The 22,389-nt window shown below is 43.3% G+C and overlaps 1 protein-coding gene and 1 pseudogene across 1 annotated transcript; both read right to left on the reverse strand.

The window, feature by feature from the left end:
• Nucleotides 1–10,836: 10,836 nt before the first annotated feature.
• LOC136449783 (uncharacterized) lies at nucleotides 10,837–13,699 on the reverse strand. Its single transcript, XM_066449973.1, has 6 exons — nucleotides 13,443–13,699; nucleotides 13,143–13,349; nucleotides 12,760–13,056; nucleotides 12,072–12,233; nucleotides 11,345–11,428; nucleotides 10,837–11,268 (listed from the first exon to the last, which is right to left on the reverse strand). The coding sequence occupies exons 1-6, from the start codon at nucleotides 13,470–13,472 to the stop codon at nucleotides 11,161–11,163; spliced, it is 888 nt and encodes a 295-aa protein (XP_066306070.1). The 5' UTR covers nucleotides 13,473–13,699; the 3' UTR covers nucleotides 10,837–11,160.
• Nucleotides 13,700–13,837: 138 nt separating this feature from the next.
• LOC136449784 (peroxiredoxin-2F, mitochondrial-like) lies at nucleotides 13,838–16,627 on the reverse strand (annotated as a pseudogene).
• Nucleotides 16,628–22,389: the final 5,762 nt, after the last annotated feature.

Below are 22,389 nucleotides of genomic sequence, written 5' to 3' on the forward strand. Positions count from 1 at the left end.
CAAGTTTGGGTTCCTAAAGCTTGATCTCTTGTATATAGGTGAACTACAAGACCGGATGGAAGTCATTAGGTTATTGATAGTGGTTGCACACAACATATGACCAGTGATCCTCGTATGTTCACCTCACTAGATGAAGAAGTAGATGGACAAGAAAGAATCATATTTGGAGATAACTCAAAGGGCAAGGTCAAAGGATTGGGCAAAGTGGCTATATCAAATGATCATTCCATCTCTAATGTGCTATATGTTGCTTCATTGAGTTTCAACTTGCTATCCGTTGGATAATTGTGTGATCTTGGCTTCCAATGCTTGTTTACCGAGAAGGAGGTTGTTGTATCCAAGAAGGATGATGATCATGTGATATTCAAAGGATTTAGATACAACAACCTATATCTAGTGGACTTCACCTCCGAAGATGCAAACTTGAAGACATGCCTATTCACCAAAACAACACTTGGGTGGCTATGGCATAGAAGACTTGCTCATGTTAGGATGAGCTCACTCAAGAAGCTAATGAAGAATGATTTGGTGAGAGGGTTGAAGGATGTGAAGTTTGAGAAGGACAAGCTTTGTAGTGCATGTCAAGCCGGCAAGCAAGTTGCAAATACCCATCCAACAAAAGCTTTCATGTCAACCGCAAGAGTGCTAGAACTCCTTCATATGGATTTATTTGGACCAACCACATACAAGAGTTTGGGAGAAAATCTTTATTGTCTTGTGATTGTTGATGACTATTCAAGGTATACATGGGTATTCTTCCTTCATGACAAATCCGAAGTTGCATCTTGTTTCAAGAAGTTTGCCAAGAGAGCACAAAATGAATTTAAAGTGAAGCTTAAGAAGATAAGAAGTGACAATGGGAAGGAATTTGACAACATAAACATAGAAGCCTATTGTGATGAAGTTGGGATCAAGCATGAGGTCTCCGCAACATATACTCCTCAACAAAATGGTGTAGTTGAGAGGAAGAACCGAACATTGATCACTCTTACAAGAACAATGCTTGATGAGTACAACACCCCTGAAGCTCTATGGGCGGAAGCTATCAACACCACATGCTATGTATCAAATCGCCTATTCCTTCAAAAGTTCCTTGGTAAGACACCTTATGAGTTGCTCAATGGGAAAAAGCCGGACGTCTCCTTCTTTAGGGTGTTTGGTTGCAAATGCTACATCTATAAGAAGCGACAACACCTAGGAAGGTTTCAAAGACATTGTGATATTGGTTTTCTTGTTGGTTACTCATCAAAGTCCAAAGCCTATAGAGTATTTAATCATGCCACCGGCTTGGTTGAAGAAACATATGATGTGGAATTTGATGAATCTAACAGCTCCTAAGGAGCACATGAGAATCTTGATGATGTAGGTGATGAACCATTGAGGGAGGCTATGAAGAACATTCTGGTTGGAGACATCAAGCCTAAAGATGATGAAGATGATGTACAAGTGATTGATCCACCTTCTTCATCAAGTGTGCCACAGGATGGTGATAAAGATGGGAGAGTAGAAAATGAAGACACTCATGTCTCCCATGATCAAATGGTGGTACAAGCACAAGATGTTGATGCTCCACAACTTCCTCCTCAAGTGGTCAATAGAAGAAATACACCTCTACTACAAGATCATCCACAAGATCTCATTATAGGGAGTTCATCAAAGGGTGTAATGACTCGCTCAAAAAAACTTGCTTCATTTATTGCTCATCACTCTTTTGTCTCTTACTTTGAGCCTACTAAGGTAGACGAAGCTCTTTAAAATCCAGATTGGATAAATGCAATGCATGAAGAGTTGAACAACTTTACCCGCAATGAAGTTTGGACTCTTCAAGAACGGCCAAAAGGTGCAAGAGTCATTGGAACAAAGTGGGTGTTCCGAAACAAGCAAGATGATCAAGGCGTTGTTGTGAGGAACAAGGCAAGACTAGTGGCAAAGGGGTTCTCTCAAGTTGAAGGTTTGGATTTTGGAGAGACCTTTGCACCGGTTCCAAAATTAGAAGCCATCCGTATCCTCCTTGCATATGCATCAGATCATGAAATGAAACTTTATCAAAAGGATGTGAAAAGTGCATTTTTAAATGGCTTTATTAATGAACTAGTATACGTTGATCAACCTTCTGGGTTTGAAGACCCTAGATATCCTAATCATGTTTATAGGTTGTCCAAGGCATTATATGGGCTTAAACACGCCCCAAGAGCTTGGTATGAGCGCCTTCGGAACTTCCTCATTGAGAAGGGTTTCACCATTGGGAAGGTCGACACCATACTATTCACCAAGAAGCTTGATGGGCATATCTTCATTTGTCAAGTGTATGTTGATGATATCATCTTTGGATCATCAAATGAAGAATCTTGCAAAGAGTTTGGTGAATTGATGTCGAAGGAGTTCGAGATGTCAATGATTGGAGAGCTTACATTCTTTCTTGGTTTTCAAGTCAAGCAAATGAAAGAAGGGATTTTCATCTCTCAAGAGAAATATACTAATGATCTTCTCAAGAGATTCAAGATGGATGAATGTAAGCCAATCAAGACACCAATACCAACTAATGGACATCTCGACCTAGATGAGGGAGGTAACACGGTTGATCAAACTCTCTACCGCTCTATGATTGGTAGCTTGTTATATTTGACCGCATCTAGGCCCGACATCATGTTTAGTGTGTGTATGTGTGCTAGATTTCAAGCTAATCCTAAGGAAACTCATTTAATTGCCGTAAAAAGAATCCTTAGGTACCTTAAGCACACACCAAGCATTGGCCTTTGGTATCCCAAAGGAGCAATATTTGAGTTAGTTGGCTATTCCGATTCGGATTATGCTGGTTGCAAAGTTGATAGAAAAAGCACATTCGGAGGGTGCCATTTGCTTGGTAGATCACTTGTGTCTTGGTCCTCCAAGAAGCAAAATAGTGTGGCCTTGTCCGCCGCCGAAGCGCAATATATTGCCGTGGGTGCTTGTTGTGCACAAATACTTTATATGAAACAAACTTTGCTAGACTATGGTGTAGTTCTAGAAAAAGTACCTCTTTTGTGCGACAATGAAAGTGCGGTAAAACTTGCAAATAATCCGGTTCAACACTCTCGCACCAAGCACATAGATATCCGCCATCACTTTCTTAGAGATCATGTTGCTAAAAATGATATATCATTAGAAGATGTAAGGACCGAGGATCAATTAGCGGATATCTTCACTAAACCGCTAGATGAGGAAACATTTTGTAGATTGCGGAATGAGCTCAATGTTCTTGATTTTAGTAACTTCACTAAAAAATGAGCTTGTGTTGTCCCTTGCATTGCATTGTAATATACAACATGTTCAATGTTTTGTCATGCATATAGGGCTTGTTTAACATGGTTAAGATAACCGCCCAAAAGCGTGTGAAGAAGCTTAACCTTGGATCAAACTTGATAAGCAACTAGATTTACTTATAAGTATTGCATTGCATATGCATGAATGTTGTTTTGTCGTTTGTCTTCAAATTACCCTCTTATTTCCTATTTTCTTAAAAAGAATTATAGCCTAAGGCAAAATATTTTGAAAAACTTGAGGGTTTGAGAGAGGTCACTCACATCAGTCCCAATTGGTGTTTATTTGGATCTTATACAAGTTGGGACTTGATTGGGAACAGGCAGCACGAAGAATTTTGAAGATTTGCTGGAAAAAGAGTGACCGGACGCTGCACCGACTCTGGAGTCCAGCGTCCGGTCAGTTCACAGGAGGTGAACACGCTGCGAAGGAGTGACCGGACTCTGCATTTCAGCGTCTAGTCAGTTGGAGGTTTAGTGTCTGGTCGAGCATGAAGGCGTTCAAGGCAAGGTGACCGGACTCTGGCTGCGTCTGGTCGGTGTCCACCGAACGCATCCGGTCATGATTCTAGGAGATTTGGACCTCTCTGGAATCGACCGGACGCTAGGTGGCAGCGTCCGGTCGCTGCCACCGGAGTGTCCGGTCAATAGGATTCGTGCGGCATACGAACCCTTTTCCTCTTTCCTTATCCAATCCCACGGGGGACCCTCATATAACCGGATGCTGCCTTGTGTTTTTTATCTATTCCACCGTCATCACCGTTGACTCCATTGCCGTGCCCTAGCCGCCGCAAGCTTGCCGCGCCCACGCCAACACTGCCCAGCACCCATGCCCGAGCGCCACCACACAGCCCAGCTCCTCGTGTCGCCATAGTCGCGCCCATGTGCCACCTCCGCTAGCTCCCGTGCCCGAGCCACCGAGCCCTGCTCGCGTCGAGCCACCGCGCTGCCGTTCCCACGCACCACCGTAGCGTCGCCCTACCTCCACGCCGGCGCCGCCCGCTCGCAGTTGCTCTAGTGCTGACCCACCAACGTGTTCTAGCACCACCCACTACCGTGGCCAGCATGCCTGCACCACCATGACCTAGCCCTACTAACCCTAATCGTCGATTCACTGCACAGCACTAATCCTAACCCTAGCCTCACAATCCGATGTTCCCCGTTTTGTTTCTCTTCTCCTCGGATCACCGGTTCGTCAGGTAGTAAGCCCTTGGTTCCAATTTCAGTACCTAATTGCTTGCTTTCTTAGGGTTTCGTGTATCTAGATTTATTGTTATTATTTATAAATCTGATCTACTCTAACGTGCAGCGAGTCGGTGCCATTGAGGTCTTATTAGCAATTGTCAATCAACTCGGGGCCAAGCTCGCGAGTACGGATCGAGACCAAGCCTCAGAAGTGTCAGCGATAGTTGTTCTCTTCAGATCCTTCAGATGGCTCGTGTGAAGAACGCCAGAGGTGGTCTAGGTGATGAGGATCCAAGGCAGTCCACCTCGCTTGCCTACAGATCCAAAAGGCAAGGCGACAAAGAAGATGGCAACAAAGAAGCAGCAAGTACCCAGATGCAGAGATAGCTAAAGCAGCCGCAGTTGTAGAGGCTGCAGAGCGTGCTGAGAGAGGAGGTGCTCGCAGTGGAGTCCGGATTGCTGATCAGCTTTCACTAGAAGCAAGGGCTACACTTGAGCGGGTTGAGCGCCTTCATGGTGGTCTAGCTGGGACTCTCATGACTGGAGGTCAGCGTGTTGCCATCGATGAGGGTCAGCCTCAGGGGGAGTTATAGCAGCAGGCACCGTTAGTAGAGCAGACTTAGGAGGGACAGCAGGCCGAGGAGATAGAGCAGGCACCTCAGCCATAGCTTCGCCTCTCTGGTCGTACCCGTGCTCTAGTTACATCGAGGGCAGATACACAGCAGAGGGGTTCTCGTCCACCGCCCAGACCACAGGGTCCGCCTCCTGTGACACACTTGGACTTGAGGGCCGCCACGGCCAAGCGGTGCAGCAGCTTAGGTTTGTGGACTTTGAGCAGTGGTTCCCGCCGAGGAGGGATGACAGAGCATCAAAGGATTTCTACACACCACTCCAGGAGGATTTCTACAATGCATATATTAATAGTGGAGCTATATTCAGACCTCAGAGGGTGTGCAACATTGAGTCTATAGTTGCAGCAGCTGGAGAGCACATTCGCCCCTACCTTACATATCTGCTAGAGCAACAGACTTGATTGGATGGATAGGATTATATGTTCCATCTTGGGTTCGTTAGTTCTATGCTACACTATGGATTGACCCATAGCACAGATACATTCACTTTGCAGAGACAGAGATTACAGGCTGACGAGCACTAGGGTCAGGGAGATACTCAGGCTTCAGGAGCAGCCCGTCAGGTTACATAATGTTTGCTATGGACAGACAGCGCCTCCCAGACGCCCTCATGGTGGTATGGTGTCTCCCACAGATTTGGTTTGCCACTGCTTCAAGGAGCCTTTTGGCGAGGGGTCGAGCAGGACTCCCAGTGATCTCACTCCTACAGCTAGAGTGTTGGATGCCATTATGAGGAGGACCTTGATTCCGAGGATGGGGTATCGCGAGGGCTTGACTCGCTTACAGCTATGGCTTCTCAACTCTCTGATGCAGCAGACAGTGTTTGACATTTGGGATCTCCTTCTATCAGAGATAGAGGATACTATTGCTGAGGGGTTCAGAGGTCATCGACAGTTGCCCTATGCCCATTGGATCACATTTCTTGTTCACAGGGCAGTTATAGTGAGGCCGCCTGAGATGCTAGCTGAGTACAATGGTGCAACTATAGAGTTCCCTACATACAACCTGACTTAGATGATCTGCCATAGTACACCACAGGCACCTAGTCAGCCGCGCCATCGTCCAGATGTACCAGAGACTGCAGCCCAGCAGGATGCTATTATCAGGGGTATTGCAGCTACTGAGGAGGAGGAGCTTGCTCAGCAGGAGGGGATGGTCGAGAGCAACCTCAGTGACAGCTTAGACGAGGACTACAAGGACATTCCTCAAATGCATGTACGTCGACATGATCATGAGGCCGACAGCTCTAGTTTAGCTCCACCTGCACCACAGACAGACCCTGTTCTACTTGCTATACTTGAGCGAATGAGGCAGGATCAGGCACGCCAGGCTCAGGAGACCGCTGCCACTTTTGCACAGTTCCAGACTCGGCAGGACGAGTTTTCAGAGACAGCAGCTGGCTATTCAGCAGCAAACGCAGGCTCTACAGCAGCAGCAGCAGGCCATGCATCAGCAGCAGATCCTCATGCAGCAGCAGCTACTTGGATTTATGCAGCATGTTGTGACAGCTATTGGGGCTCCACCGCCACAGCCTTCGCCCCAGCTTGGTTAGACTGCCACTACTTCTATGACTCCAACGTTACAACCTAGTGGGCTTCAGAGTCAGGGACAACCACTAGCATAGTTTGCTTCACCTACAGAGCAGGTGTCCCAGTATTTTGCTTCGCCAGTGATAGCCCCACAGTTCACACCTCTTCAGACGGGCTTCACACTGGCTGAGACGTCCTCGCTGCTAGTGATAGAGACTACAGTGTCTAGGAGCCTTGGTGCATCCTTCAGTGAGTTGATAGGGCAGCCTACTCCTCCATATCTGCATGTTCTAGGTCCTTCTACAGCTACACCTATCATAGCGACTACAGAGGCGCTCCCTTCCTCAGTGGCACCATCGAAGCCAGCTACTACAGTTGTCCCTATAGAGTCTACAGTAGCTCTAGTCCCTGATCCTACCCAGATTGCTTCAGCTTCATTACTAGCTACAGAGGGTCAGACTGCTCAGAGCTCAGGGTCTGATGATGATGGTGCCCAGTTCCAGCTAGCTCCTCGTAGCTCAGCGTTCGGCTCATCCGCTGCAGCCCCGTTGATCGACCCTTAGGTTTTGTGTTTGACGCCAAAGGGAGAGAGGGTTCGAGTATGATAGTCTTAGGGAGAGTGACTATTTAGGGGGAGCTTAGCTTACTTAGTAGCTTATTATCTAGTACATTTGGAGTTTTATGTGTGATACACTTTTATGCATTCGTCGTGTGTTTACTTCTATGCATTAAACTACTTTTATGCGATAGTGATATCTACGTGATCATGATATATGACATGTGTGCTCTCTGCTTCAAATTATTTATATGTCATATCACGTGTGCTATGCTCATTTGCTTTGCTTCCGTGTTTTACTCCGATGCAAATGAGTTTTATTACTTATACTCATGCTTATTTCATATCTTTTGAGTACATCATGTTGGCTTGGGTCATATAAGCTTGCCTAACACTTTTGTTCTTATTGCCAAAAGCTTATATGAACCAAGCATGTTAAAAACCTCATCTCTTTCACATACTCGAGGTCGTATTGTCATCAATCACCAAAAAGGGGAGATTGAAAGCATCTAGGCCCCTAGTTGAGTTTCGGTGATTAATGACAATACGTGATTACTGTGACTAACGTGTGTTTTGCAGAGGCAATTAAGTTAGGTCACAGTAATGTAGATCGATTGGGCTATCATGATGGTCATGCCCCTACGATGGAAATCGTTTCGGTTTTCAAAGGATGGACGACAAGGTTAAGGATGGACTAGTTCTAAGTGTCGATTGGAGTTGGAGTGACACTTAGAGTAGTTTAGGACTTTGTTTTTCCTTTGGCCGTACAATTAAGGGGGATACGGATGGGTAGCTTGACCTAGGTGAGTCTAGTGGGTTAGGTGTGGTGCACACTTGCTAAAACTAGCACTAGGTAGCTCCAAAATAGTCCTTAGATCCAATGGAGCAAACTTCATTCATATATGATCGAGAGTTGGAAGTGAATGGAGGGTCAAACACTAACCGGACGCTGGCTCCGGTTTGACCGGACGCTGGCTCAGAGTCTGGTCAGTTCATTTGACCGAGATGATTTCGTCTAGTGCGATCGGACGCTGAGAGGTCAAGTGACTGAACGCTGAGGGCCAGCGTCCGGTCGACTTCAGTAAGGTCCCAGAGAGGGAGAATCCTGATCGGACACGTCCAGTCAGTGTTGACCGGACGCTGGTCAGGTGCCGGCTACTGACCGGACCAGCTCAGTAAGTCACCGGACGCTGGAGGTCCAGCGTCCGGTCGACATCAGTAAGGTTCCAGTGAGGGAAAATTGCGACCGGACGCTGGCCAGCGTCCGATCACACTGTAAACACTGGAGTTCGGAGTAAACTGACCGGTGCGTCCGGTCAACATGACCGGTGCGTCCGGTCACCTCGCAGAGGCACATAACGGTTCGTTTTTCAGCCCATATTATAAATACCACCTCCATTCGTGTGTGCGGGTACTTTTGCTCATTTCAACAGCTGAGAAACACGTTTGAGAGTGCCAAGAAGAGCAAGGTCCTAGTGAGGATGATTGAGATTTGAGAATCCCAAAGAGAGCCCTCATTAGTGAAGCAAGAGTAGCAAAGTGTGCATCCACCCTTCTCATTAGGCTTGTCGTGATCAAGTGAGAGTTCGTGCTTGTTACTCTTGGTGATCGCCATCACCTAGACGGCTTGGTGGTGATTGGGAGTTTGGTGATCATCCGGCGGAGCTTGTGGGTGACCCAACTCAAGTTGTAAGCGGTTGTGAGTGATTCACCGCGACGGAGTGTCAAAGAATCAACCCGTAGAGAGCACTTGATCCTTGCGCAGATCAAGGGGGAGCTACACCCTTGCGCGGATGCTCCAACGAGGACTAGTGGGGAGTGGCGACTCTTCGATACCTCGGCAAAACATCGCCGCGTTCCTTCTCCTCTCTTTACTTTAAGCATTTACTTTGAGCAATTCAACACTTGTCATTTACATTCCTAAAATTGTCCATGCTAGAGTAGGATTGGAACTTAGGGTGCTAAACTTTTGTGCGTTAGATCAATAGAAACACTTTCTAGGCACAAGGGGTTAATTGGGCTAACCATATGATTTGATTATTGCAAAGAAATTTGTAATTAGTCCAATTCACCCCTCCTCTTGGGCATCTTTATCCTTTCAAGTGGCTATACATCTTTTGGTTGATTTTATTTTAATCCATCAATCAGTTTTGTGTCCAATCGTTTCATGACACATTTTGAAATCAAATGGTAGATAAAGGAAAAAGAATTAGCCCAAAATTTAGAGTGAATAAAAAGTGATTAAAATTCCAACAAACATCACGTGCATGCAGCAACAACCCTCACTCGCGAGAATCTCACATGAAAAAAGAGGAGCTTCAGAATAACTGAATCAACTAAAACAATAATAAAACAGAGTTTGTAATGAACTCAATCAACTGAAACTAATGGAAACATTACAACTGAAAAGGAGTTTCTAAAAATCAAATAATTGAAACTGAACATTGACAATACTCCATCGCTAGGTTTCTAAAAATCAAATAGCTGAAACTGAACATTGACAGTACCCCATCACTATTGCTTGAAAATGACACATCATACAATTACAATTGCAAAAGCTGCACAACTAAAAAAATTAACAATGTGTGCTGAAATATTGAAATGACTTGAACTAAAATAAATTAAAAAGAACAAACTGAATAATAGGATATCGCTCAATATAAAAATAACAATATATACTGAAAAAACTAAAACTAATGAACATACTGAAAGGAAACAAACTCAAATTAAGGAACTTACTACTAATTACACTGCAGACATATAATCTTAATATAGGCAGTGTGCAAGTCTGCTCACTAATACTTTATCAGAATCACCTTTTGTGCAGCACATCAATTTAACTGCAGTTGTTTAATTCCTGAATGTGTGGGAGCACAATGAATCAATAATCACATGGTGATGCCTTCGGAGTTCAAGCTCTCCCTGAACCTCTCCAACAGACTGCGCTCCAACTTCATTCAGGTACCATGCATCAATGATAACAGGCTCCTCTCTCACGCCCATAACTTGCTGGCCACCTAGCCCAACTCATCCGTTGATACACCCTTCGCCCCGGGACGTCTGCACACACAAAATTTGTTGACAAAGCAAAACGAATGAAATCCAAAATCAGCTGGGAGATACGGATGACAGCACGACACTCAGGTTCAGTAGGCGATGAAGACGATGAGTGAAGCACAGTCCTTCACTGACAGCGACGGCGACGCCCGGCGCCGACACCTCCGCGGCTCCGACTCCGCCGAGCACCAACCAGACCGTCTCTCTTCTGACAAGCACCAAGGTGTGTCAGAATCGAGCAGCGGGATTTCTAAATAACTCTCAGATGATATCATGTCATGTTTTCATTCGCTTTTGTGTGGTTGAGGATGTATAGCCACTCCCAATTAATGGTTTTTTCTCAATCACCGTAATGATTTCTGTGCTCTGAAAATATGGTGGGCTGATGCCTTCTTTTAACACTATTGTGGTAAAATAATAGATAGATAAGTGTACCGTCATGCAGCCTGCAGGTTTGTTTGGGAGTTGGGAGTACCAGAATTCTCATAGAAATTGAATTGTGTCGTGCGAGATCCAAGTTTCAGAGCCTAGTCTTTGACTCCCTTGGGCATAAAACCAAATCCACCTGCCCGAGCCCGACATTACATTCGGTGTTCTTTATAAGCGTTCACCACGAATCAGTATACTCCACAGGCAGCTTGTTCAAATCTATGTTCTTTATCCAGCCCGTAAATCTAGTTCATTGCTCCAATTCAAGCCAATGCAAACAGAAAATATTATACAGACACATTGAACATCGACTGAGTTATTCCAGAAACACGGACTCATACACTCTGATTCCAAAGACTGGATGCAGTGCATCTAAGTTCTTTCGACGGGTGAAATGAGAATTAGTTTATTCCTTGCTGCAGAGTAATCATGCCGCACAACCAAACTGAAGACAGCGGAAGTTCATTGAGCGGCTACGCTAGGAGGGTACCAGTCATCACAGTAACAGCTTCGCCCTGAATTCGCACTCTCCTGCCTGCAGCTTCTAACTCCAGGTATAGTATTCCACTCCGTGGAGATGCCTGGTGACACAAGAATGAATTCAAAAACCAATCTGATGATTCATCAAGGAAATACTAAAGTGTTGCAAAAACATACTTGAAATGCCGTCAGTTTGTGTTTCCCCAGCTTCCCGCCCCAATAAGGTGCTAAGACACAATGCACACTGCCACAAACGGGATCCTGTCAAAACATAGTTATTAGAGGGTTAGGCTGTAGTAGGAATTTTGTAAAACTAACACAGGAGAGAAATCAAAACAGAATTTTCCTAAACCGTCGGGACCAGGAGAACCGGACATTGTACCAGACACAAACATTTGTAATTCACTACTACAAAAATAGTAGATTTTTTTCAATAAATGCAGCAATAAGAAATTCCGATTCCATGATAACATATTCTCTGAGGTAAAGAATGTTATGTATAAACAAGAACAGTGAAACCAGACTTGTAAGGTGCTTAGTGCCTTATTAGAAGGATGGAATGTGATTGTATCATGATACAGAATAGCTATTCTGATAGATTATTCTCCATGCACAGAATATGTATGGCTTCTGGTTAAGGATCAATATGCATCTCTAATTGAGAAAAAGGAAGCCGCAAGAATATAGGTATGTGGTGTTTACTACATGCATGTAGTCAAAATTCATAGTAGACAGGCAGGAAAATAAAGCATTCACGAGGTACCATAAAGGTACATCATGAGAACAGTCACAAATTCTCCTATATATATTTGATACTAAAATGTATAATACTCCAATTTAAGTTTATGTTAAGCAATCTTAGCTCCCCCAATGTATATATTTTGGACAAAGAGTATGACATCACCTCAGGTATCCCAAATTTTGGGCAGAAAAAACGTGTGAAGAAGTCATAACCAGATCCAGCAGGCGCTGGCCCTGTAACAATAATTCCTCCACCAGAACACATTTTAATTTCATGAATGTTAGGAATGATATCAGCAACCTCTTTTCCTGATGAAAGCTCCACCTGAAAGCAAAATCAGATTTTCTTGTGATGAGTTACCTGAACAAACTGAACTCCCTCATTATCAGCTACCACTCTTATTTATCTTTGTTTCATTGCTTCTATGTAAACTTTATGCAGCCTACAAATAATTTTAGTGCTGTTGTACGTAGGATTATCATGTTCTTGAAAATTTGTTTGGAATCTTTCCATCCATTTTCATGTTGGTAAATTTTGGATATAATGCTTGGGCATCAAAGTGCATTACTAGGCAGTAGGCAGGCACCTACATCAGTAGCATTAGAAAATCTAGACATTTCATCAGTAGCATTAGAAAATCTAGACATTTCAAGCAGGAAAGTAAGGAGCTCCTAAATCTAGTCCCATTTAGTCACTTTTTACCCAAACACTATGACTAAATGAGACTAAAAGGGCTTTAGTCCTCTCTAGCAACTCTGGAGTGACTAAATGGAACTAAACCATTTAGGAGGGACTAAATTTAGCAACTAGCAATCCAAACAGGGCCTAAAATAAGGATTAGGAGAACTACAATGAGGTCATCAGCGGTCGTTGACTTGTGAACGCTGACAATGGAGGCTCCGTTCAGCGTCTCGGGGATGGACGGCAGCTCAGAAGGATGGCAATCAACGAGGTCAATCATGGGGAAATCCAGCTCAATGAACAGTTTCCCCTCGCCTGACACGCCCGTACTCTCCGGCGCAGCAACCTTTTTGGCGGTAAGAATCCCCGACTTGGTCGAGAACTCGATGAGCGCCTCGGGCTCCGCGAGGACGGATGTGAAGAGGAAGTGGGCGGAGGCCAGCGTCGCGTGGCCGCAGAGCTCCACCTGGAACGGCGTCACGAACGCCCGTGTCAAGAGAAGACTCAAGACCGAATTACGCGCAACCGTGCGACGATGAGTCGGGTGGCTACCTCAGCGGCGGGGGTGAACCATCGGAGCTGGAACCGCGGGGCGGCGCCGGCCGCGGAGGAGTCCCGGAGGAGGAAGGCGGTCTCGGAGAGGTTGAACTCGGAGGCGACGGACTGCATCCACCGCTCGTCAGCGGCCTTGGCGGCGTCCTCGAGGAGGCACACCGCGGCGGGGTTGCCCTTGAACGGCTCCGCCGTGAAGGCGTCCACCTGCGACGACCACGGCGACGATGTCAGGCCTCCTGCGAGGGAGATAAGAAAAGGTAGTATCGCTGCAAGAGAGTACAGAGCAGTATTACTGACCACTGCGTACTGGATGCCATTCTTGCCCATTCCTGCGACGAAGAAACAGCTCCGGGCTCCTGGGCTATGGCCGCCGCCGGCTGCTGCTCCTGGCTATTTCCTATGCCTGTCTTCTAAAGGTCGAACGGGTTAGCCGTCTGCTTTTTGTATGCATGATGACTAAAGCACGACTGCACGAGTGAGTGCGTTGTGGTGACTGCTGAATGTTGCGATCAGCAGTGACGACATCGAGATTGTCGCCTCTCGAAAATGTACTGAAATAGGATAACAACTACAGGGTCACTGGGGACTACCGGAATTCTCAGAGGGATTGAACTGCATCACTGATTTGAGAGCCATGAAATGCCCTGGCTCCCTGGGCATCATACCAAATCCACAGACAATTGAAGCCAATGTAAACAGAAAACAATGCACACACTGAACATCGATTAATTCATTCCAGAAAAACCGAGGTCATACACTCTGATTCCTTAGTCTGGGCGCAGTGTATCTAAAACTTCTTACACGGGTCGTAAGAGATTTAAATTATTCGCGGCTGCAGAGGAGGTATGCCGCACAAACTGAAGATAGTCGAAGTTCATTGAGAAGCTCAGATCTGGTCCAGGATCACCTCTGCACCAGAAACCTTAAAGTCGGACGGTGCTTCCTCAACATTGAAAGACTTGATCTTACCATTGTCAACAAAGGCAGACCACCTAAAAAATGACAATGTTGTCAAGATTTAGACCAGAAGACAGAAACCAAGCATAAGATGTATTGTCATTACTCATAAGCACTAGATATTAAGCATACTTTCCTTGCTTAATGGGGAAATGTAAAAGATACTCTTTGTCTAAGAACGGTTGTTATCATGTCAGACTGGGATGTCTTCTATAGTATTATGAACCTAGTGAAATGAAAGCAACACTAAACCAAATGGCATGTGGTTCTGCTGACAAGGGCATGGCTGGAAATAAATTACATAAAGGGTGCAAAGACATTCAACTAAACAAGGACAAATTTGTCAGAACTCAGAAGACAAAGGAGCTTTACTAATCAGGCAGTGTGATAAGTAACTCAGTATTAAACTACGTAACACCATCCTTCAAACTGTAATATAAGGGCAGAAGTTTAAGAATGACTGCAAGTTGAGTCCATTAACCTGTGAGAACGGCGGCCAAGCAAAGCAGCAGAAAGGTCTATCTCCAAATCCAAGCTTTTGTGGAAACTCCCATCAAAGTCACCATAGAACTCAATCTATATTTTCCAATCATTGCATATAGGAAAAATATGAATATGCATATGATCTCAAGGGAATTAATATAAAGTTACAAATAACTAGCAACTGCACATACTCAAATTTGCAGTTTTTTTTTTTTTGTTAAGATCATAAGATGATACATCTGAAACATGTTTCCCATAAGTTTGACATCTAAATTAGATCATTCAATCATTCATCAGTACAGAGAAATTGGGGTGAGCTTTACGAGACATGACATGAAATTAGCATTTGGTAGTTTTATGCACCAAGGTGAACGGAGTGCAGCAGAAGTATAAAAAAGCACCACATCTGATGTAGAGTCTCAATAATTTAGGGGTGTGACTCGGCATATTAGGTGGGAAAACAAGGAAAACATCACAGGTTGACTGCATATAGGACAATTGTCAATAGTAAGGAATTACTGAGGAGGATAGGATGGGAATATAATGACGACAAACATTTATGTAGTTGAGAACACCAAATAAGTAATAACACTTGACAGCAAAAGGCAGATAGTCCTATCACTATCACAATGATAATAGCACAATACTTGGATACATACATTATGTACCCTCATTATATCTCAGATTCTCTGCTAAAATGGTAATCCTGTGAAGAATAAAGATTACAGGGTAGTTACTTACTGCATCTTTAGCCTCTAGCTTTTCTGCCCATCCATTCAGGACATACGGATCATTCACAGCTACACAGATAACAGAGTCGATCCCTTTTGCTTTCAACTTGTCAATATTGTTCTTGTAACTAGGAACATGCGCTTGTGAACAAACCCCTGTATATGCACCCTGGAATAAATTCAAAAGATAGTTGCCAAACCATACAGTCATTAGATCATTTGAAGTGAGAGAATTCTGCCTTTCAGAATAAAAGATGGAGAAAGACAATAAAAGGAATAATACCAAAGGTGGAAATATACAAATTCCAATGGAATGGATCACCAAGGAAACAACAATGACTAGAAACTCTGGGAGTAGTGTGGATGTGTTACAATGTTTTCTCATGGCTTAGAAAATGAAACATGGATCCTGTGGGCCCATATAAGATTGTTTTTTTTTTTGAAAGTAATGGCACGATCTCTGCCTTTCAATTAAGAAGAATACAATTGGCCTAGTTTATAAGGGAAACCAGGCCTAAAAACCTTACATAGGCACATCTTAAAACACAGAAAATACCCATATAAGATTGTGATTGTCCTTTGAGTATCATCGAGTACACATACCTATCTTATTGCCCTATCAGATGAGACGAATGAAATGTACTGTAATGTTTTCTCCTAGGCATCAGAGATGAACATCTCTAGTTTGTAGAAACGCCATCCAATGTATAAGATACAGCATTCAGATTTCACCATGGTCACTAAAACAACATAACTTCCCATTACCAATTCCTACGTCTATTTCCCAAATTAACGTCCTATAGCAAAAAACACACCCATAATCAACGTTCTACTGAGGCATCCCTAATCCCCTAATGTAAATTCAGGCCTAGCAAACCTAACGAAACAATTCCGCACCAATGTAAACAACTGTCTCATCTAGCGACCCTAAAATGGCCAAACATCTACATGGAGAGCAGAATGGAAGCAGTGGAGAGGGGAACTTACGGGCAAGCCGAAGATGACCACCTTCTTCCCCTGCGAGCACAAGGACAGCAAGCAAAGAGGTAAACACAACTAAATTGGCCGGTATGGACTATATAGCAGAAGAAGACATAGGCGGAGCAGCGCTGCGCACGTAGAAGATGTCCTTGAGAGGCGTGGTGGCGAACTTGGTGGCGACGCCCTCGTCCCAGGACCGCGCCTTCTGCAGCGATACGCCGGGCACGGCCGAGACGATGTCGGACCCCACCGACGCGAAGCCCCTCGCCGCGCCCCATAGCGCCGCCGCCGCCGTGGAGCGCCCGCCCTCCTCGCCAGCGTCGCCGCCATGGATTCCTTTTCCTCTTCTTTTTCTCTCTCCCACAATAGTCACACAGTCTCCACTCCAGTCTCCACTCCTGTCTCAGGTGCGAGATGGGATCAGACAACCAAAAAAAGTCACAACTATCCTCGAGATTAGCAGTAGCAGGTTAAGCCACTGCTCTTAATTGTAATTTGAGAACTCTCTTATTCTTAAATATCTACTTTCTTTACATTTACTATAACAAAAGCCTTTCAGCCTATTCGTCAGCCAGTGTTTTCCTCTCACAGTAAACCAGCACCAGCCGGACTTATCACCCCAGAAACCAACCAGCGAACAGGCCGTTTAAATAAAAACCATCAAATCCATTTGAGTAGACGTTGACGTGTGGGACCTACTCATCATTTGGCCATATATATCACCGTTCCAATCAACTAGGCTGTCACGAGAGAGGTCGAAGAGCACCGGGGCACGGGACCTCGGCAAGGTCAAGTGCCTTGCCAGGACGAGAGGAGCTGCATTGAATGGACCTGACCGGAACGGACGGTAAGGATGTCCGAGAGGATAACCTCACCAGGCCGAGGGGTTTCGCCAGAGGAGCCACGACAGGAGAGGAGAATAGGGCTGCAATGCGGGAGTGAGTTGGTGGGGAGAAAATTTTCTTGGCAATGTAGCTTCTTACGCACCCATGGGAGATGGGGCTTTGAGGGTCTTCACAAAATAGGAACTTGAGTTAGGACTCTATTGGATTAAGGTTTTTTTCTCTGCCACAAAAAATAGAGTACGAGCTCTATTTAGAGTCCATGTTAGAGATGCTCTGTTTGTCCCCTTAACTAAAAACGTTTGGCCTGCCCTGACTACACTTTTTGGCATGGCTGCAGCTGCTATGGCTGCTTGTGCACCACATCTATTAATTTTGCTTCACAGTGCTCTGCAACAGCTGCTGCACAATGCTGCAAAGAGCACAGCCGATGCATTTTTTTCACCATAGACGGTTTAGACACATGTTTCAACTACATGACACCACTTTAATCTCAAGAAGAGTAAATCAACTACCTTGAAAATCCTTTATTTTGGAAAAATGATACATCTTTATTTGCAAAGTACATGAGAAATTCAATGTCCTTGTATGGTGGGAAAAAGAATTCTGATGTGTTCCCAATCTTATCTCTGATGGTTAGAGATTTCGTAGCTACCCCGGTGAGCACAGTATCATCAAGAGTCTGCTTTTAGTGCTGTCGGAAGGATTCTAGGGAAAAACTGAACATCCCTTGCTCTAGAGACACTTGAAGCGTTAATTTGTGTGAAGGATTGGCTTTTTGGGTTCAGTGACGAAGAGGAAGGTAAATTTGTTGCCTCTGAACTTTATTTGTTGCACATGAACTGAATAATAACTATTTTTCTTATTCATCAATGTAGGTGAGCAGCTGACCGGACAATGTATGTTCACTTCAGATGATGAGGAAGATGATTAGTGCTACAACCATGTGGTATGTTTCTTGCCCTGCAGGTATTTTATCTATTTTCAATTGATTGTGGTATGCATGAAATGGTAATGTCCAGCGTCAACGAAAACAAACACTATTGGATTGTGGTATACCATGAAATGAAGTTTGAACACACTTCGATATTCATCATTATCTAGTAAGCATGCTGCTTGGTTTGGCCTGGACAATCCAGACTCTGCCTAGTTAAGTTTTTGCTTTTTCTGTTTGGCCAGTTACTACTGCTTTGCTTGCTTACGACCACACATTAACGGAGGCTTAGTCTTGTCTTTGTTTGTATAAGACCAGTCTCAATGGAAATGTTATGGAAGATTTCGGATGTCTAGGCCACTTTTTATCCGCACCGTTGAGTCTTTAGGCCAATGGTCTGATTACTTCACTCTAAGGGTGGATGCCCTTAATCGGCAATGGCTCACTCCACTATAGAAGTGCAGTGCGGCTATTCGCCAGTTTGCTATTGGCAGTGTTGCGGATGAACTAGATGAATACTTGAAGATTGGAGAAACTACTGCAATGGAGGCAATATGAAGAATTTTGTCAAAGGTGTTAGAGCTATATTTGGTGAACGGTATTTGAGGTGCCCCACTATGGAGGATACTGAGCCATCTACTCAAACTTGGTGAGAGATGAGGTTTTCCTGGTATGTTCGGTGGCATTGACTGCATGCATTGACAATGGGAAAGATGGCCAACTGCATGGAAGGGTCAGTTCATTCATGATGATCAGAAAGTGTCGATGTTGATTCTTGAGGCCATGGAATCACATGATCTTTGGATTTGGCATGCGTTCTTTGAAGTTGCGGGTTCTAACAATGATATTAATGTTTTGAACAAATGTACTCTATTTATTAAAGAGCTAAAAGGACAAGCTCCTAGAGTCCAATACATGGTCAATGGGAATCAACACATCTTAGGGTACTATCTTGCTGATGGAATATACCCATAATGGGTTGTACTTGTGAAGTCAATATGTATGCCCATTACTGATAAGGACAAGTTGTATGCACAGCAGCAAGAAGGGGCAAGAAAGGATATCAAAAGAGCCTTTGGTGTATTGCGTCGTCGATTTTGCATTTTAAAACAACCTACTCGTCTATATGACCGAGATCAACTCCATGACGTTATGCTAGCTTGCATCATAGTTCACAATATGATAGTTGAAGATGAAAAGGAAGAGGACATTAAAGATAATCTAGATCTGAATGTGGCTCCCAGTTCAGCGTCTATTGAAGAACCAGAATTCTCTTCTGATTAGTATGTTACGTTTGATAGAGTTTAGAAAAAGATAGTGTTCGGATCAACTATATCCTGTATGACATATTTGATAGCAAAACACAAGAAGCATATACAATGTGTTGCTAGTAGAGAGCTTAAACTTCAATTTACTATTCGTGGCTCAATTATGTGATATTGGATTCAAATGTATATTTGGGGTAGATGATGTGGAGATCATAAGTGTAGATGGCTCTAACTTGATCTTCAAAGGCTTTAGATATGAGAATCTATACTTGGTTGATTTCAATGCTAGTGAAGCTCAATTGCCAACATGCTTGTTCACTAAATCTAGTATGGGTTAGTTATGGCATAGAAGGCTTGGTCATGTTGGAATAAAATAATTTAATAGATTGGTTAAGCATGACTTGGTTAGAGGTTTGAAAGATGTTGTGTTTGAAAAGGATAAACTTTGTAGCTCTTGTCAAGCCAGCAAACTAAGTTGGAAACACCCATCCTAAGAAGAGCATGATGAGCACTAGTAAAACATTTGAGTTATTGCACATGGACTTGTTTGGGCCAACACAATACACTAGCATCGGTGAAAATAAATATAGTTTTGTGATAGTGGATGACTATACAAGATATACTTGGGTATTCTTTCTAGTAGACTAAGAGTGATGTGTATACAACATTCAAATCATTTATCAAGGGCATACACAATGAATTTAAAACAACCATCAAGAGAGTTATAAGTGACAATGGTAGTGAGTTCAAGAATACAAGAATTGATGAGTTATGTGATAAATTTGGAATTAGACATCAATTTTCGGCTAAGTACACTTCACAATCAAATGGCCTTGTTGAGAGGAAGAATAGAACACTCATTGATATGGCAAGGTCTATGCTTAGTGAGTATAATGTGAGTCAATCCTTTTGGGCTGAAGCTATCAACACGGTTTGCTATTGTAGCAACCACCTATATTGTCACCCATTGAAAGAGAAGATACCATATGAGCTCTTGAATGATAGAAAGCCCAACATTGCATACTTTTGGGTATTTGGTTGCAAATGCTATATCTTGAAGAAAGACACTAGATTGAGCAAGTTTGATAAGAAATGTGATGAAGGATTCTTACTTGGATACTCAACCACTAGCAAAACATATAGAGTTTGGAATTTGGCAAGTGATACTCTTGAAGAAGTTCATGATGTTGAATTTGATGAAACCAAGGGTTCCGAAGATGAGAATGAGAATTTAGAAGATGTTAGAGGCATTCAACTTTAAAATGCCATTAAGAACATAGGATGTTGGTGAATTGAGGCCTAGACAAGTGAATGATGAAGAAGAAGATCAAGTGTAAGTGCTCACTAACTCAAATATGCAAGATGATACAAATCAAGCTAGCACAAGTGGCTCTCATGACAATGTGCAAGATCAAGTGGCTAGTACATCATCTCAACCCAATGATCAAGCAAGTACAAGCAACAATGTTCTAATACTCCAACCAACCAATATTGCAGAAGAACATCCATTAGACACTATAATTGGAGATATTTCTAGAGGTGTACAAATAAGATTAAGATTAACATTATTTTATGAGTATTTCTCATTTGTGTCATCTATTGAACCAAAGAAGATAGATAAAGCATTGAAGGATCTTGATTGGGTGAATGGTATGCATGAAGAATTGAACAACTTTACAAGAAATCAAGTATTGGAGTTAGTGGAAAGATCAAAGAATCACTAATGTGATTGGAACCAAATGGGTCTATAGAAACAAGTAAGATCAAGATGGGATAGTAGTAAGGAACAAAGCAAGATTGGTTGCACAAGGCTATACACAAGTTGAAGGTCTTGACTTTGAAGAAACATATGCCCCTGGTTACTAGATTGAAAGCAATTAGAATCTTGCTAGCCTATGCTTGCGCCCACAACATCAAACTCTATCAAATGGATGTCAAGAGTGCATTTCTAAATGACTACATCAATGAAGAAGTATACGTTGAGCAACCTCCCAGGTTTTGAAGATGACAAGAAGCCCAACCATGTGTACAAATTGAAAAAAGCATTGTATGGCTTGAAGCAAACACCTAGAGCACTGTATGAGAGATTGAGGGACTTCCTACTCTCTAAAGAGTTCATGATAGGGCAAGGTTGACACCTACTCTTTTCACCAAGAAGATTGGCAAGGACTTGTATGTGTTGCAAATCTATGTTGATGACATTATATTTAGATCAACCAATCAAGATTTTTGTGAAGAATTTGGCAAAATGATGGCTAATGAGTTTGATATGTCCATGATTGGAGAGTTGAGTTATTTTCTTGGTCTTCAAATCAAACAATTGAAGAATGGTACATATGTGAATCAAGGAAGTACATCAAAGACATGCTCAAGAAGTTTGGCATGAATGAAGCAAAGGCCATAAGTACACCAATAGGAACAAATGGAAATTTAGATAGTGATGCAAGTGGCAACATGGTGGATCAAAAGTTGTATCGGTCTATAATTGGAAGCCTACTCTATGTGACTACATCAAGAACGGATGCCATGTTTAGTGTGTGTATGTGTGTAAGATTTTAAGCCTCGCCAAGAGAAAGTCATTTGAAGGCTACTAAAGAGAATATTGAGGTACTTGAAGCATACATAAAATGTTGGTTTGTGGTATCCCAAAGGAGCAAAGTTTGAGCTAGTCGATTATTCTAACTTCGAATTATGCGGGATGTAAGGTTAAAAGGAAGAGCACATCGAGTACATGTCAATTGTTAGAAAGATCACTTGTTTCATGGTCATCAAAGAAGCAAAATAGTACTGCATTATCAACCTGCCGAAGCCGAATACATATCCGTCGGTAGTTGTGCACAAATTCTTTGGATGAAGGCCACTTGAATGACTTTGGAATCAAGTTTAAGAAAGTGCCATTGCTATGTGACAATGAGAGTGTAATCAAGTTAACCAGCAATTTGGTTCAACATGCAAGAACAAAGCACATTGATGTCCGCCACCACTTCATTAGAGATCATCAACAAAAAGGGAACATTTGCATTGAGAGTGTGGGCACTGAAGATCAAC

The sequence above is a fragment of the Miscanthus floridulus genome, chromosome 5, assembly GCF_019320115.1.
Source record: "Miscanthus floridulus cultivar M001 chromosome 5, ASM1932011v1, whole genome shotgun sequence".
Taxonomy (NCBI): domain Eukaryota; kingdom Viridiplantae; phylum Streptophyta; class Magnoliopsida; order Poales; family Poaceae; genus Miscanthus; species Miscanthus floridulus.

Excerpts from the sequence above, each read along its gene's own strand:
- LOC136449783 (XM_066449973.1), bottom strand. The coding sequence starts at position 13,472 with ATGGGCAAGAATGGCATCCAGTACGCAGTG. Across the intron at positions 13,057-13,142 it reads GGTTCACCCCCGCCGCTGAG|GTGGAGCTCTGCGGCCACGC; the intron begins GTAGCCACCCGA and ends ACGCCGTTCCAG. Across the intron at positions 11,269-11,344 it reads ACAAACTGACGGCATTTCAA|GCATCTCCACGGAGTGGAAT; the intron begins GTATGTTTTTGC and ends TTGTGTCACCAG.